Source organism: Danio rerio, chromosome 14 (genome assembly GCF_049306965.1).
Source record: "Danio rerio strain Tuebingen ecotype United States chromosome 14, GRCz12tu, whole genome shotgun sequence".
NCBI lineage: Eukaryota > Metazoa > Chordata > Actinopteri > Cypriniformes > Danionidae > Danio > Danio rerio.
The window spans coordinates 50,767,501-50,780,283 of record NC_133189.1 but is presented as its reverse complement, the minus strand read 5'-3'; the positions used below and the strand labels follow the sequence as shown (position 1 = coordinate 50,780,283).

Sequence of the window (12,783 nt, the reverse complement as noted above, 5' to 3'; positions counted from 1 at the left end):
CTCCAGTGCATCATGACTTTATATTCTATGCTGGACATTATTTCTGTTAAGTGAAAAGACTTTAGTCTCTGCAAAGTCAGACCTTACTGTCCTAATGAAATAATTATAAATCAAGGCATGATCATATTTTATTTTGGTAAAAATACATGTAATCTAGAAGCCTTTCCCTTTCATATAAGCCACTTCTGATACCAAATGATCAACTAGAAGTCAAGTTATTATTTGTTGCTCCTCAAACTTGGACAGACGACAAGACTTTTATCAGGTTGTGAATTTGGCACCACATATATAAGGTTGAGAAGCACTGCTTGTAACACATATTTGAAAGCAATTTTATTTGCAAAGAAACCAATAAAAAAAGCCCAGATGAGTGAAGCAAAAATAAATACTCTCTCTGCAAATTAATTACAAACCCCAGCTCTATACACCCAGAAATGACACTTATTTTTGGGTTACCCTTCAGCAATTCTCCTGTTCTTCATTTTAGAAAAGACAAAACTTTTCTAAAATCTCACAGCGAAATTAAAAACAGAAAGCGAAGAGCATCACGGTCATGTTATTTTGTTTTATTTGTAACTGTGTGAGTGTCAAACGATGGGACATGTTGTCAGAATTCAGACAGTGGTACGTTTGATGGAGTCTTAGGAAAAAAAAAAAAATAAAATAAACAAAACCAGCTTGAGAGAACCCAAAAAGAATAAGTGGGAGAAAAAATAAAATAACTAAAGCCAAACAAACCCAAAATGAAGCGGTCACAGAAGCCACTGCCGCCTGCGAGACGTTCACTGAATAACCGAAAGGCAGCAGACCATGAATGAGAGAAGAAATAAAATAAAGAGATGCACACGTCTGCCTCTCCTCAGATGACCTTTAAATCAACACAGTTATTAGTTTATCAGCCGAACATCTTAAGTCTCCTCAATGACTGCCGGCTGATCCACATTTCACTCCCCCACTCCCAAAAAAACACACCCCCCCGTCCCCTGGTGCCGTCATCAGGTTTGGCACACGACCTGTATTGCTCCTCCTGAAATATTCGGTTCTCTTTAATATCATTATCTCGTATAAATTACTCTTAAAAACATGAGAAGCAAGATGCACGCGTGACTGTCCTGATCAATCGATTTCTGTAATACCGTTTATTCTGCTCTAGACGCCATATTAAAAAAAAAGATAGAAAAGGAACAGGAAAATAAAGGTTTTTTCTCTCCCCTATTGCTCGGCGGAAGGTAACGGTGGTCTTTAGTGCAGTGGAGTCTGGTGTGAAAGCGCTTCACATCTCGTTGGGCAGGTCCTCGTGGTCGCAGGGGGAAAGGTCTCCGTTGGTGGTCACCGCTGTGTTGTCCTGATAGCCGGGAGGCATGAAGGCCACGGCGTAAGGGTAGAGGCCGTGGCAGGACACGCGGTAGGATTCAGTGAATTTCTCCTGCTGGGAGCCCAGACTGCCGTCTCTCAGTGCCTGGAGCACCTCTGCACACGTCTGAGGTGCACACATGGAAATGTTAGCGATTATGATTTTCAGGAAAGACTTTTAGCAGCAATATCAAGATAAGATACCTCCTAAAAAGATAGTTTATGCCAGAATGATAAAGATTTTTTTGCTTAAAGGTGCAGTATGTAAGTTTGACACCCAGTGGTTGAACTGGGTATTGCACTACTGGATCTAAACACGTTTTCACTCGGCTTCATATGTGGAAATTTATCTGATATGAATCGGATCTGTGCCCTCGTGTCGGCAGTGCAAGCAGGTAGATCAGATTTTCACCTGTCAATGCAAGTCGCGCATCAAAAACCATAGCGAATGACGTCAAGTCTGATGCATTCATTTCAGAACAGACTTCATTGGAGTCGTAAACTTTAAATCTCATACACGAGGACTAAAAAAGCTTTTCCATTGTCATGTAGCACAAGTATTTAAGCATGTTAAGGAGAAAGAAAGCGAGCGAGAGCTCAATATTCACCACCTAACCAATATAATATAAAGCTAGTGCATACATCACTTGCATAAATCACGCCATGGACATGACATTAAGATGACTACTGGTTTAAAAAAGCCTAGATTACAAAAAGATGGCCAAATGAGAACTTTTCTGTCATAAACTATAGTAAAACAGCTACAGTCAAAAAGAATACAACAATGACACGCTGCAAACAGATTAAATACAGGAACGGAGAAAAGAGCTCTCCTTAATAATCAGCTGTCAGTCAGCGCCCGCAGTTTTTTTCCTGGACATTGCACCTTCGCTGTGTGCTGTGTAAATGCAGACGATCGGATACGAGTCACTTTAAAAAGATGATGTAAGTAGGCCATCAAAAAAAATTAAAATAAATAAATTAAAAAAATCGGATACAGTCAAAAAAATCAGAATTGACATTCAAGATCTGCAGTGTAAATGCAGCCAAAGACACTCGTTGCGGCATGTTACTCACATTTTCCAAGGAGAATATCTGACTTCAGCATTGTTATTCAGATAAACAAGAATGTTCACTTGGCACGTTTCTTAAATATCTGCAAACACATTATGGTACTTTTATACTTTAGAAGAGTCAAAAACTTACTTACAGCACCTTTAACTCTTGGGGAGTTGTAAAATAAGCTTATTAAAAAAATTAAATTAAAAATGTGGATTGTTCCTTTAAGTGGTTAGATTTGTTTTTATTGACTCTATAAGCAATGGTAGCCATTAATCCATATTTAACTAGCCGTCTTTCCCACCAGAGCAGGGGTGTCAAACTCAATTCCTGAAGGGCCGAAGCCCTGCACAGTTTAGTTCCAACCCTGCTCCAACACACTTACCTGTAGGTTTCAAACAAGCCTGAAGGACTCAATTAGTTTGATCAGGTGTGTTTAATTAGGGTTGGAACTAAACTGTGCAGAGATGCGGCCCTTTTGGAACGGAGTTTGACACCTGTGCACTAGAGTGTTATTTTACCTGAAGGCTTCTGTCTGTGAGGGACTCGTTTAAAGAGGTAGCCAGCTCCGCAGCCTTTCCTTCAGAGGAAGAGTCCAGAAACACCATCATCTTAGCAGCTGGGAATGAGAGGTTCATTTTAGCAGCAAAACAAGCAGGTAAATGAACCATCACAGAAACTAGTGACCAGAGGTTTAGTTTAAATAAAGTGTAGTTCAGATTTAGTGTAGTTCAATATAAAAAGAGAATAAACACTTTCTATTTGCGTCTATTTTAATCAAGTTTAGGTTCATAAAGCTGTTTCACTTTTATGATTCAAATTAAATGCTACCTTAATTAATCAAATGAAGTACACTTAATATAATGCAGAATAGCTTTTTGTGCAAACTATGTATTAAACAACTGTTACTGTAATTTTTATCTACATTTTCACTTTTGATTATATTTTGTTACAATTCAACTGTGCATGTGAAGGTGTTTAACTTAACACTAGACTGTTAAGACCCATATTTAGTCTCAGTCTATTTAGTCAACAGGGTTCCCGCACTTACATAAACAGGAGATTCAGGGGCTTTTTAAAGCACCACTAACTTTAATCAAGCACTTTTGTAATCACAGCATTAGCATATGTAGAGCCATGAAAGTCACAAACACTTAACATTTACATTCAAAATCTCAGAGTAATGATGATGTTTTGAATGTACCATTTTCAAAAACAATTAGACCGTTTTGAACAGTCATGTACAAAGAACTTTAACAAAAGTGTTGAGTTCAATACATTTAATATTCAAATATGGTTTCTGAAATATTGATAAAACATGCATTGCTTGTCAAGATTTAAATTTAAGATGTTTTTTCGGGGTTTTCACCTTTAATGTATAGGACAGTCGAGTATTTAACAGGAAAGCGTCGGGAGCAGAAAGAGGGGAAGGATCGGCATAATACCTCAAGGTGGGAATCAAACTCAGGTCACCGTGAGATCCATAGTTAATGTGCTGACGCACTACTACTACTGCATTGGCGCAGACAGAAATTTCGTTTTTGACAGTAGCATAGTACAAGTGTTAAAATAACACCATATACAAATTTCATTTCACATTTAATTCAAGTACTTTCGAAGACGCATGTGTGTTTTTAGACACTTTCCATGCCTTGAATTCCTACACTGAACTTACATCAATTGAGCTGACTTGAAAGATCAACTTTAAAGTTTTTTAACTTAAAAAAAAAAAGTTGAAACACGATTTAACTTTCTAAATCAAGTTAATGTAAAAACATTTTGTTTGTGTGACTTTTTTATTATGGAATTTTCTATGTTCCATAACTGAAAATAACTACAGGTTTTCTACATACATGTATAATTTAGTGGTGGGCCGTTATCTGTGTTAACGCGAGACTCTTATCGGACGGAAAAAAAATAATAATGATATTGCTGTTATTCTATTCTCAAAGTTTGTGTGGGAGCTGGATCTATTCTACGCAAGCTATGGTGACTTTCACCTTGATATTTTAGCGCGGATGTATACCTGACCGGTGAGCCGTCTGAATCAAATCAGCAGGATGCCCTTCTGGATCTTTCACTTACTTCGAAGACACTACAGACTACATTTACCTCGGACGTCTGACAAACTAGGGTGTTAGACGCAAATAAGAAGTAAGGACTGGTGAGAGTGTTATGGAAATGAATAACTTCCGCATTCGGCGATGTGTGTGTGTACAGTACTTTACTGACAGCCACGTGTGTGGATCTTGTTGAAAAATAAAGCGAAAAGTCCTACATGACGGTAATAGTTTGATTGCGGTGTTTACTTCAATAATTACACTAATATCCGCATACTCCACATGTCTTAATTCCAATTCTGTTTCATTCAGTTATGAGTTTAGTCACATTAAGGTGATCAAAAATTCGCTGTTTGGAGCTTATGTAGGCCTACAGTTCAAAATTCATGTTTAACTGAATAAACGGTTAGTTAACACAAGTACATCTTCTTGAACATCATTTATTTTCATCCCCAATTATCACAGTAGAACAGTTTCTCAAGCAGTTTGTGATGCATTTTGGAAACAGGAGATAAGCCCCTGGTCTAATGCGCCACCTGGCTTGAGAAACCCGTTCCCAAAGACTTATTATTTGGGTAGCACACACATATTCTGAATGCCTTCGGCAGAATTCAAATGAGCCATTTTAATCAAGTTTAATTCCAAGATTACAGTGATTAATCTAGATTTTAAAAAATAATCTATGCCCACTTAAAATTTAATTACTTGAACTGTTAACTGCTAATAGTTATTTAAAGTTATTTGTAACGAATACAGTCATCCATAGTTAATGTGCTGACGCACTACTACTACGGCATTGGCGCAGACAGAAATTTTTTTTTGACAGTAGCATAGAACAAGTGTTAAAATAACACCATATACAAATTTCATTTCACATTTAATTCAAGTACTTTCGAAGACGCGTGTGTGTTTTTAGACACTTTCCAGGCCTTGAACTTTACAGACACTGAACTTACATCAATTGAGCTGACTTGAAAGATCAACTTTAAAGTTTTTTAACTTAAAAAAAAAATTTGAAACCGGATTTAACTTTCTAAATCAAGTTAATGTAAAAACATTTTGTTTTTATGACTTTTTTTATTATGGAATTTTCTATGTTCCATAACTGAAAATAACTACAGGTTTTCTACATACATGTATAATTTAGTGGTGGGCCGTTATCGGCGTTAACGCAAGACTCTTATCGGACGAAAAAAAAATAATAATAATGATATTGCTGTTATTCTATTCTCAAAGTTTGTGTGGGAGCTGGATCTATTCTACGCAAGCTGACAGCCACTTAACTGACAGCCACGTGTGTGGATCTTGTTGAAAAATAAAGCGAAAAGTCCTACATGACTGTAATAGTTTAATTGCGGTGTTTACTTCAATAATTACACTAATATCCGCATACTCCACACGTCTTAATTCCAATTCTGTTTAATTCAGTTATGAGTTTAGTCACATTAAGGTGATCAAAAATTCGCTGTTTGGAGCTTATACAGGCCTACAGTTCAAAATTCATGTTTAACTGAATAAACGGTTAGTAAACACAAGTACATCTTCTTGAACATAATTTATTTTCATCCCCAATTATCACAGTAGAACAGTTTCTCAAGCAGTTTGTGATGCATTTTGGAAACAGGAGATAAGCCCCTGGTCTAATGCGCCACCTGGCTTGAGAAACCCGTTCCCAAAGACTTATTATTTGGGTAGCACACACATATTCTGAATGCCTTAGGCAGAATTCAAATGAGCCATTTTAATCTAGTTTAATTACAAGATTACAGTGATTAATCTAGATTTTAAAAAATAATCTATGCCCACTTAAAATTTAATTACTTGAACTGTTAACAGCTAATAGTTATTTAAAGTTATTTGTAACGAATACAGTCATAGTAACTAATAACCTTCACTTTTCTGATTTTGATTGTAATTCAATAATGTGCACCTTTTGTAAAGCTGCTTTAAAATAGGAAATATTGTAAAAGGCACTATACATATAAACCTGAATTGAATAAATCTTGTACCTGCAACTCTGTGTGGTATTGAGTTTGCATGTTTGCTCAGGAAGTTCTTGTTGAAGGTTTTAGGGTCGCTCTCGCCAAACAGCTTGGTGATCTCCTGTTTCAGAACCGTCTGCACAGCCTCCGGCATATCCTTACTGTCCGACACTGAGAACACATGCACATCTTCAGTCAGCTTGTGTGGCTTTTTGATAATGAAGCAAACGCGGCTCCTGTTATGTACCTCCTTTGAAGAACCGCACTAAACACTGGTGGAGCCACGGGTGATCGGGGTCCAGGGAATAAGCTCTCTTCACCGACTGCAGCATCAGCAGATACTTTTCTACAAACACAAATGCACGTTATCAGTTTTAAATCAGTATTGCTGTTTTTAAAAGATGTATTATTAGACACAGCAGTCTCTAGAATGTGTCAGTAAAGTTTAATCGATTAAAGTTTTTTAATGTCCGCCAGTTCGGTTTGAGCTTCTGATAGAGTAAAGTAGCATTATAAGTATTTCTGGTGTAAACTCTCATGAAGAAACTCGACACAGAGAAATGTAAAGACCCCACTGCTAACTAGCATTTCGGAAGTGTTATTTTCAGTGCAACACAAACACAATACAGAAGCGTACACGCACAGCTTAATAACCCCCGGTGATCATGTGACACAGAAGTATGATTCAGCTTTAAAACTTCAGAGATGGGCCGAAGCAAAAATGTGTCTCTTTAAATGTAAATTGGCTGCTGTTACAGCTTTTTCAGCATCAGGTGCTTCAGAATACAATCAAAACATCTGCATGCATATATTACTGGAATAAAGATTTCTGAGCAGGCAAACACAAAGCGCACACATAGTAGTCAGCTTTTGAGTTTATTGAATCACCTTTCCTGAGGTAGATCTCAAATGCCAGCAGATGCGTCTCGATTTTATTCTTTACCAAGTTCTTCAGAGGAGTCAAGAACTTCACCGCTTCTTCTAGAGGATTCTCAATCTGCAAACAAAAACACAAGACTGTGATAATCAATCATACAGGGCTTCTGTGGGTTTCATACAGTCACATTTAAGACCTTTTTAAAACCATTATGAATGAAAATTTAGTGAATAAAAATTTAAATGTGAAGGATTTTTTTTCTGATGGCCAGCAGCAAGTCTCATTAAAAAAAAAAATCTAATGTAGTTATTTCTAAGTCACATATTTTAGATAATGTAAAAACAAGCAACTTTAGTTATATTAAGACTTTTTTTTCCAATATAATTTCTTTTAAAATAAAAATAATAAGCTTTAGAAACAACAGTATGTCCAGGTCAGTGTCCTCACCATATAGCTATAAATACATGGAGAACTTTTAAACAACTGTTATTGTGCGGACGCAAAGAAGACAATTTAACATGATTGGTAAATGGAGTTCATAAATTTAACTTTTGTTAAAAGTGAAAGTGAGCTGGGTTGTTAATGATTGCATGGCCCAATTGTGCAGCTTTACATAAGGGAAAATAAAGACCGGTTTAAAGTAATTTTTTAATTAAAATATTTCTTCCTCCGGGTGCTCCGGTTTCCCCCACAGTGCAAAGACATGCGGTACAGGTGAATTGGGTAGGCTAAATTGTCCTTAGTGAATGAGTGTGTGTGGATGTTTCCAAGAGATGGGTTTGTAGCTGAAAGGGCATCCACTGCGTAAAACAAATGCTGAATAAGTTGGCGGTTCATTCCACTGTGGCCGCCCCAGATTAATAAAGGGACTAAGCCAAAAAGAAAATGAATGAATGACACCATATTTCAATAAATGTAAGACTTTCAGGCCATTTAAAACATTCTAAAGGTCCCATGATGTGCTTTGAAATGTGAATTTTTTATCGATGATGTGATCTTAACTGAAACACAAAGAGAGGATGGGACAGTGTAGCTCCTCCCTTTTTTTTAAAAACAGCCAATAGCGTTTAGTTTTATCACGGCTCTGCCAGCCAGTGTTTGAGCTCAATCGCATCGACTGAGAAGAGCCTTGATGGGGCAGGGCTTGTCAGATACTTGGGAGCATCTGAAACTCCAAAATGAGGTGATATCGATAAAAACATTGATCCATTCAGGTTGAAGAGACAAACTACAAGCTTTACATATTTATATCGGTTTTATTTCTTCTATATGTGACTTCTGTCACTGTTTTGAAGCACGCTAGCTGATAGATATCCTAAAAACTAACAATATTGAAACTAACATGTAAAAAACTTTATTTTAGTTTCATGGAACCTTCATGACTTTAAGCCCTTGTGGACACCCTGATCATAATACTTTATGCACCAAAAAATAAAAACAAAAGTGGACATGCCTTTGCCAGTTTCTCTGGTATGAGCTCCTCTTTAGGTCCTCCAATCTCCTCCTCATCCTCCTCCTTTTTCTTCTTTTGGTTCTTTAGCTGTTTCTCCTTCTCAGCGTTCTTCTTTTCCTCCTCCAACTGAGCTTTCTTCTGGGCACGTCTCTGTTTGTTGCGCAATTTCTTCAGCTCCTTGTCTGTCAGGTTGGCTATTTAAAAGAAGCAATTGTCAAGTAATCAAAACTCATCTCGCTTGTTTATAAGCCTTATCTAAAACGAATGCTTTATTCACTAGGAGTTTTAGATGCACTAATAAACACTGTAGTCTCCATAGACTGATGCATTCTGAGACACTCATCTGATCACTGATCAGTTTTTCACAGAGGTAACGTTAACCATGTTTTCAATCTGCCGTTATGCTGATGCATAGGCATTTGTAGCTCCGCCTACTTTTGAAAAGCATACAATCTCATTTGAATTTAAAGCGACAGTCAACGAAACAGCACAAATAGGATCAAAGCCTAAAAGAGTCAGTTTCAAAGAGTTATAAAACATTAGTTGAGGTATTTTAAGCTGACGCACACACACACACACACACACACACACACACACACACACACACACACACACAGTGGGGACATCAGAGACTTATAAAATGTAAAATGGTTATAAAATAAATAAAATGGTCAAATGGTTGTAAAATGGTGCAATAATAGATCACCTTTAAGGTTTTACAATTTTACAATAAAAACTGTACTTTGGATTAACGCTATAATTATAGTGCATAATGAGGGTACCGTTGTCGGCCTGCGACTCCTTGTTGTCATCGGAGAGCGGGTTATCGTGAAGGCTGAGGTAGATCTCGATGGCCGTCCGCGCTGCCTTGAAGTAGAAAGGATGCATTCGCAACACATCCTCCAGATTGAGCAGATCAACGTACGAGCGCAGCGTCATCTTCCGCATACAGTATGTGTGGAAGTCAAACTGGTCGTCTGTTATCTCCACAAAATGCTGTGAAGGGTGGAAGCAGAAAGTGTTAGGGGTCAATCATAAAGCCTTTTTCCACTGCAGTGAGCTACTTTTAAATTGTGTTTCTATATAAACCTGCACTTGACGGATGTGTGTGACCATTATGCTCATGTCTTGTGTCTTTTCCAGCACTTCACACAAGCTGGCCTTGTATTTAAGAAGCTGTCAAGTAGGGATGCACAAAATTTATATTGTGATACTTTGTTTTTCTGCAGCTGCGCTCTCATAGAGGAAAAATGAAGACAAAACCTTCACTGCAGCAAATTATAAATGCAACACTGACGACCCGTAACTTCAAACAATTCATATTCTCCAGCTTGGCAACACAACGTGGCGTCTCTTTGTCGTCTGAACACTGTAAAGGCTGATTTATACTGATTTATTCAGCGTCAAGCGCATTTGTATGCTACGGCGCAGCCTACGCGTTGATACATAGCTCTACTCTGTGGCTGACGTGCAGCTCTCAAAAAATGTACCTACATATCGCAATGACGCGTAGCACAAACTCTGTGATTGGTCGGCTTGGTATAGCTGACGAGTCTGGCTGGGACCAAGAGCCGCGCGAGCCCGTTGGAGCCATTGTTTACAAGTGTGGAGTCCCGTGAAGGAGCTCCGAATGGAAAGTTTTGTTTTGTGTTTACCTCATAGTTAAAGTTGTTGCACGTCTGCCGGTTCCTGCCACAAAATGAGCAAGTTTAAGCCACTTGTACATTCAGGAAGTGTTCAGGAAAAGCAAAAGACCAGCGAAGAAACTCGACACAGAGGAATATTCTTGACCATCATTCCACACGTTAACATGGCGAGCGGCTGTAAAGTAAGCCTGAGGCAACAGTACAAGGAAGCGCTGGCGAAGTGAGGCAACAGTACGAGAAAGTGCCGGCGTCTTTCAAATCTGCGGTGTGAGGACATTTAGATTTTGCCGGTAAGTATAATGCCAATAAAGGAAAAAACAAAAAATATCTGTGTGCAAGCATTGTTTTACACGTATAACCATGACTTCACATCTGCAGCGCCATCACCCAACAATATCACTGTCTGAAGGCAGGATAGCGGAGAAGGTAATGAAGTCCTCGCTGAATCTTTTAAGCAAACATACCCAACTGGTTCCAAGAGACGCATAAAAGTAACAAAGGCAGTGCGGGTGTTTATTGCTAAAGATTTGCAGCCGTTTTCGGTGATTGGAGATGCAGACTTTTGTCATCTTATAAAAGCACTCAATCCACGTTACAGACTACAGTCTCACATTTTTTTCAGCACCGAGATAATTAAGATGGTTTATTTATGTTTACTTAAGTACAAATATGTTTATTTGAAATGGCCGATTTATCTTTATTAACTTCACATTTATGCTAATTTCAAAATGTTGGATTTTGTGTTCCCCAGTTTGCACATGGGCTACCAGCAGCTGTGAGATTTCAGTGTTAATTTTTAACTAGGAACTAGGAACTAGTGTACTTTTCCTGGCTTTTAAGTAAAACAAAATGAGTATTGCAATAAATTGTTTTTTTTTCTCCTTAACCTCTTACTTTTCCTATTGCCTATAGAATACAAAAAAAATACACGTGTCAAGCCATGAGAACCAAACCGAAAACAGTGTTAAAAAACCGAGGTATGTATTGAACCGTGGGGTAACTGTATTGTGTCATCCCTAATTCAGACACACAACTTATTTAAGTACAAAATATCACTGTATAGTCTTCATCGTATAAATAATTAAATGTACAAAATCTTTGTAGTTTAAAACTACAAACGTTATCATTTGTTATGGTTTTAACTTTATCAAAAGGCTTAATAATAATAATCACCACAGGTCCGCAAACATGCAAATAATAAACTTTCACTACATTATGGATAAACTATTGTACCTGCTCAGCTATAGTCATGACTGGACATTGCAATATCGATGCTGAAATGATTTATTGCTCTGTGAAACAATGCTTGGGAAATATTTGAAAAAGAATTAAAATTTTAGAGGCGGTCTGATTATTTTGACTTCAAATGTGTATTTGTGTGAACATATTTCATTGGTCATTCTGTAGACGAGCTGTTGCATCTATGATTACATCCATTGTTTTAGGACTCACCCTCTCGATCTCATGGCACTTCTTCAGAGCCTCTCCATATTTGTTCAAGGACTTGTAGGCCAAAGCACATTCGGTCTGGAACCACATGCACTGCATCTCATTCAGATTCTCCACTGCTGAGGTTCCTTCCTGTTGGTCAAACACACTCATCAATATATTTTTGCCAATGAGAATGTGAACAGCTGAACAGTACAGCAAAGTCAAAGTTGTAGGGAAAGCAAGGACAAAACAACAAGTGATCATTTCAAGCTACTCTCTGAACTGTGCATGAGCTGAGCAAAAGTTATTTTCGGTGAAGGGAGAAAACAATTGTGGTGGCTCAGTGGCTCAGTGTTTAGCACCGTCATCTCACATCAAGACGATAGCTGGTTCTAGTCTCTGCTGGGCCAGTTGTCATTTCTGTGTACTGTTTGCATGCATGTTTTCCCTGTGTTAGCGTGGGTTTCCTCCGGGTGCTTCAGTTTTCTCCACGGTCCAAAGACCTGCGCTATAGGTGAATTCAATTAACTAAATTGGCCGTAGTGTGTGAGTGTGTGTAAATGCAAGAGTGTATGGGTGTTTCCCAGTACTGGGTTGTGGCTGGAAGGGCATCTGCTACGTAAAACATATTTTTAGATTCATAAAATTCAAGTCAATGGCTACAGGGAATAGAGGTCAACCAATAAATGGTTAATTGTGTCTAATTACTTAACTATTCCATTTAAATAGATGAAGCAAAAAAAAATAAAAATTCGTGCAAACATATCGGCCAAAACAATTTATAAATCAGCGTCACATATCAACTCGTAAAGGCCGATATAAGACGCAATTTATTTATTTTTTTGGCCAACGTTTGCCTGACTTTTTTTCTTCTTGCATCTGAAAACAGAACAGTTAAGAAATTAGACAATTCAGCAACTGG

At 37.8% G+C, this 12,783-nt stretch overlaps 1 protein-coding gene across 3 annotated transcripts in view; it reads right to left on the bottom strand.

The window, feature by feature from the left end:
• Window positions 1-545: 545 nt before the first annotated feature.
• Window positions 546-12,783, bottom strand: part of naa15a (N-alpha-acetyltransferase 15, NatA auxiliary subunit a) — a 36,244-nt gene continuing 24,006 nt past the window's right edge. Inside the window, exons 13-20 of one of the 3 annotated variants that reach the window (NM_200646.2) lie at window positions 11,883-12,011; window positions 9,567-9,780; window positions 8,785-8,978; window positions 7,343-7,451; window positions 6,702-6,800; window positions 6,482-6,625; window positions 2,934-3,031; window positions 546-1,480 (exon numbers count right to left, since the gene is read on the bottom strand). In NM_200646.2, the coding sequence (NP_956940.2) occupies window positions 1,274-1,480; window positions 2,934-3,031; window positions 6,482-6,625; window positions 6,702-6,800; window positions 7,343-7,451; window positions 8,785-8,978; window positions 9,567-9,780; window positions 11,883-12,011 (1,194 nt within the window). In that variant the 3' untranslated portion in view covers window positions 546-1,273. Of the gene's footprint in view, window positions 1,481-2,933; window positions 3,032-3,763; window positions 4,843-5,958; window positions 6,626-6,701; window positions 6,801-7,342; window positions 7,452-8,784; window positions 8,979-9,566; window positions 9,781-11,882; window positions 12,012-12,783 lie in introns of those variants that run through there. The other 2 variants (XM_073921193.1, XR_012389391.1) reach the window with 2 other exon arrangements.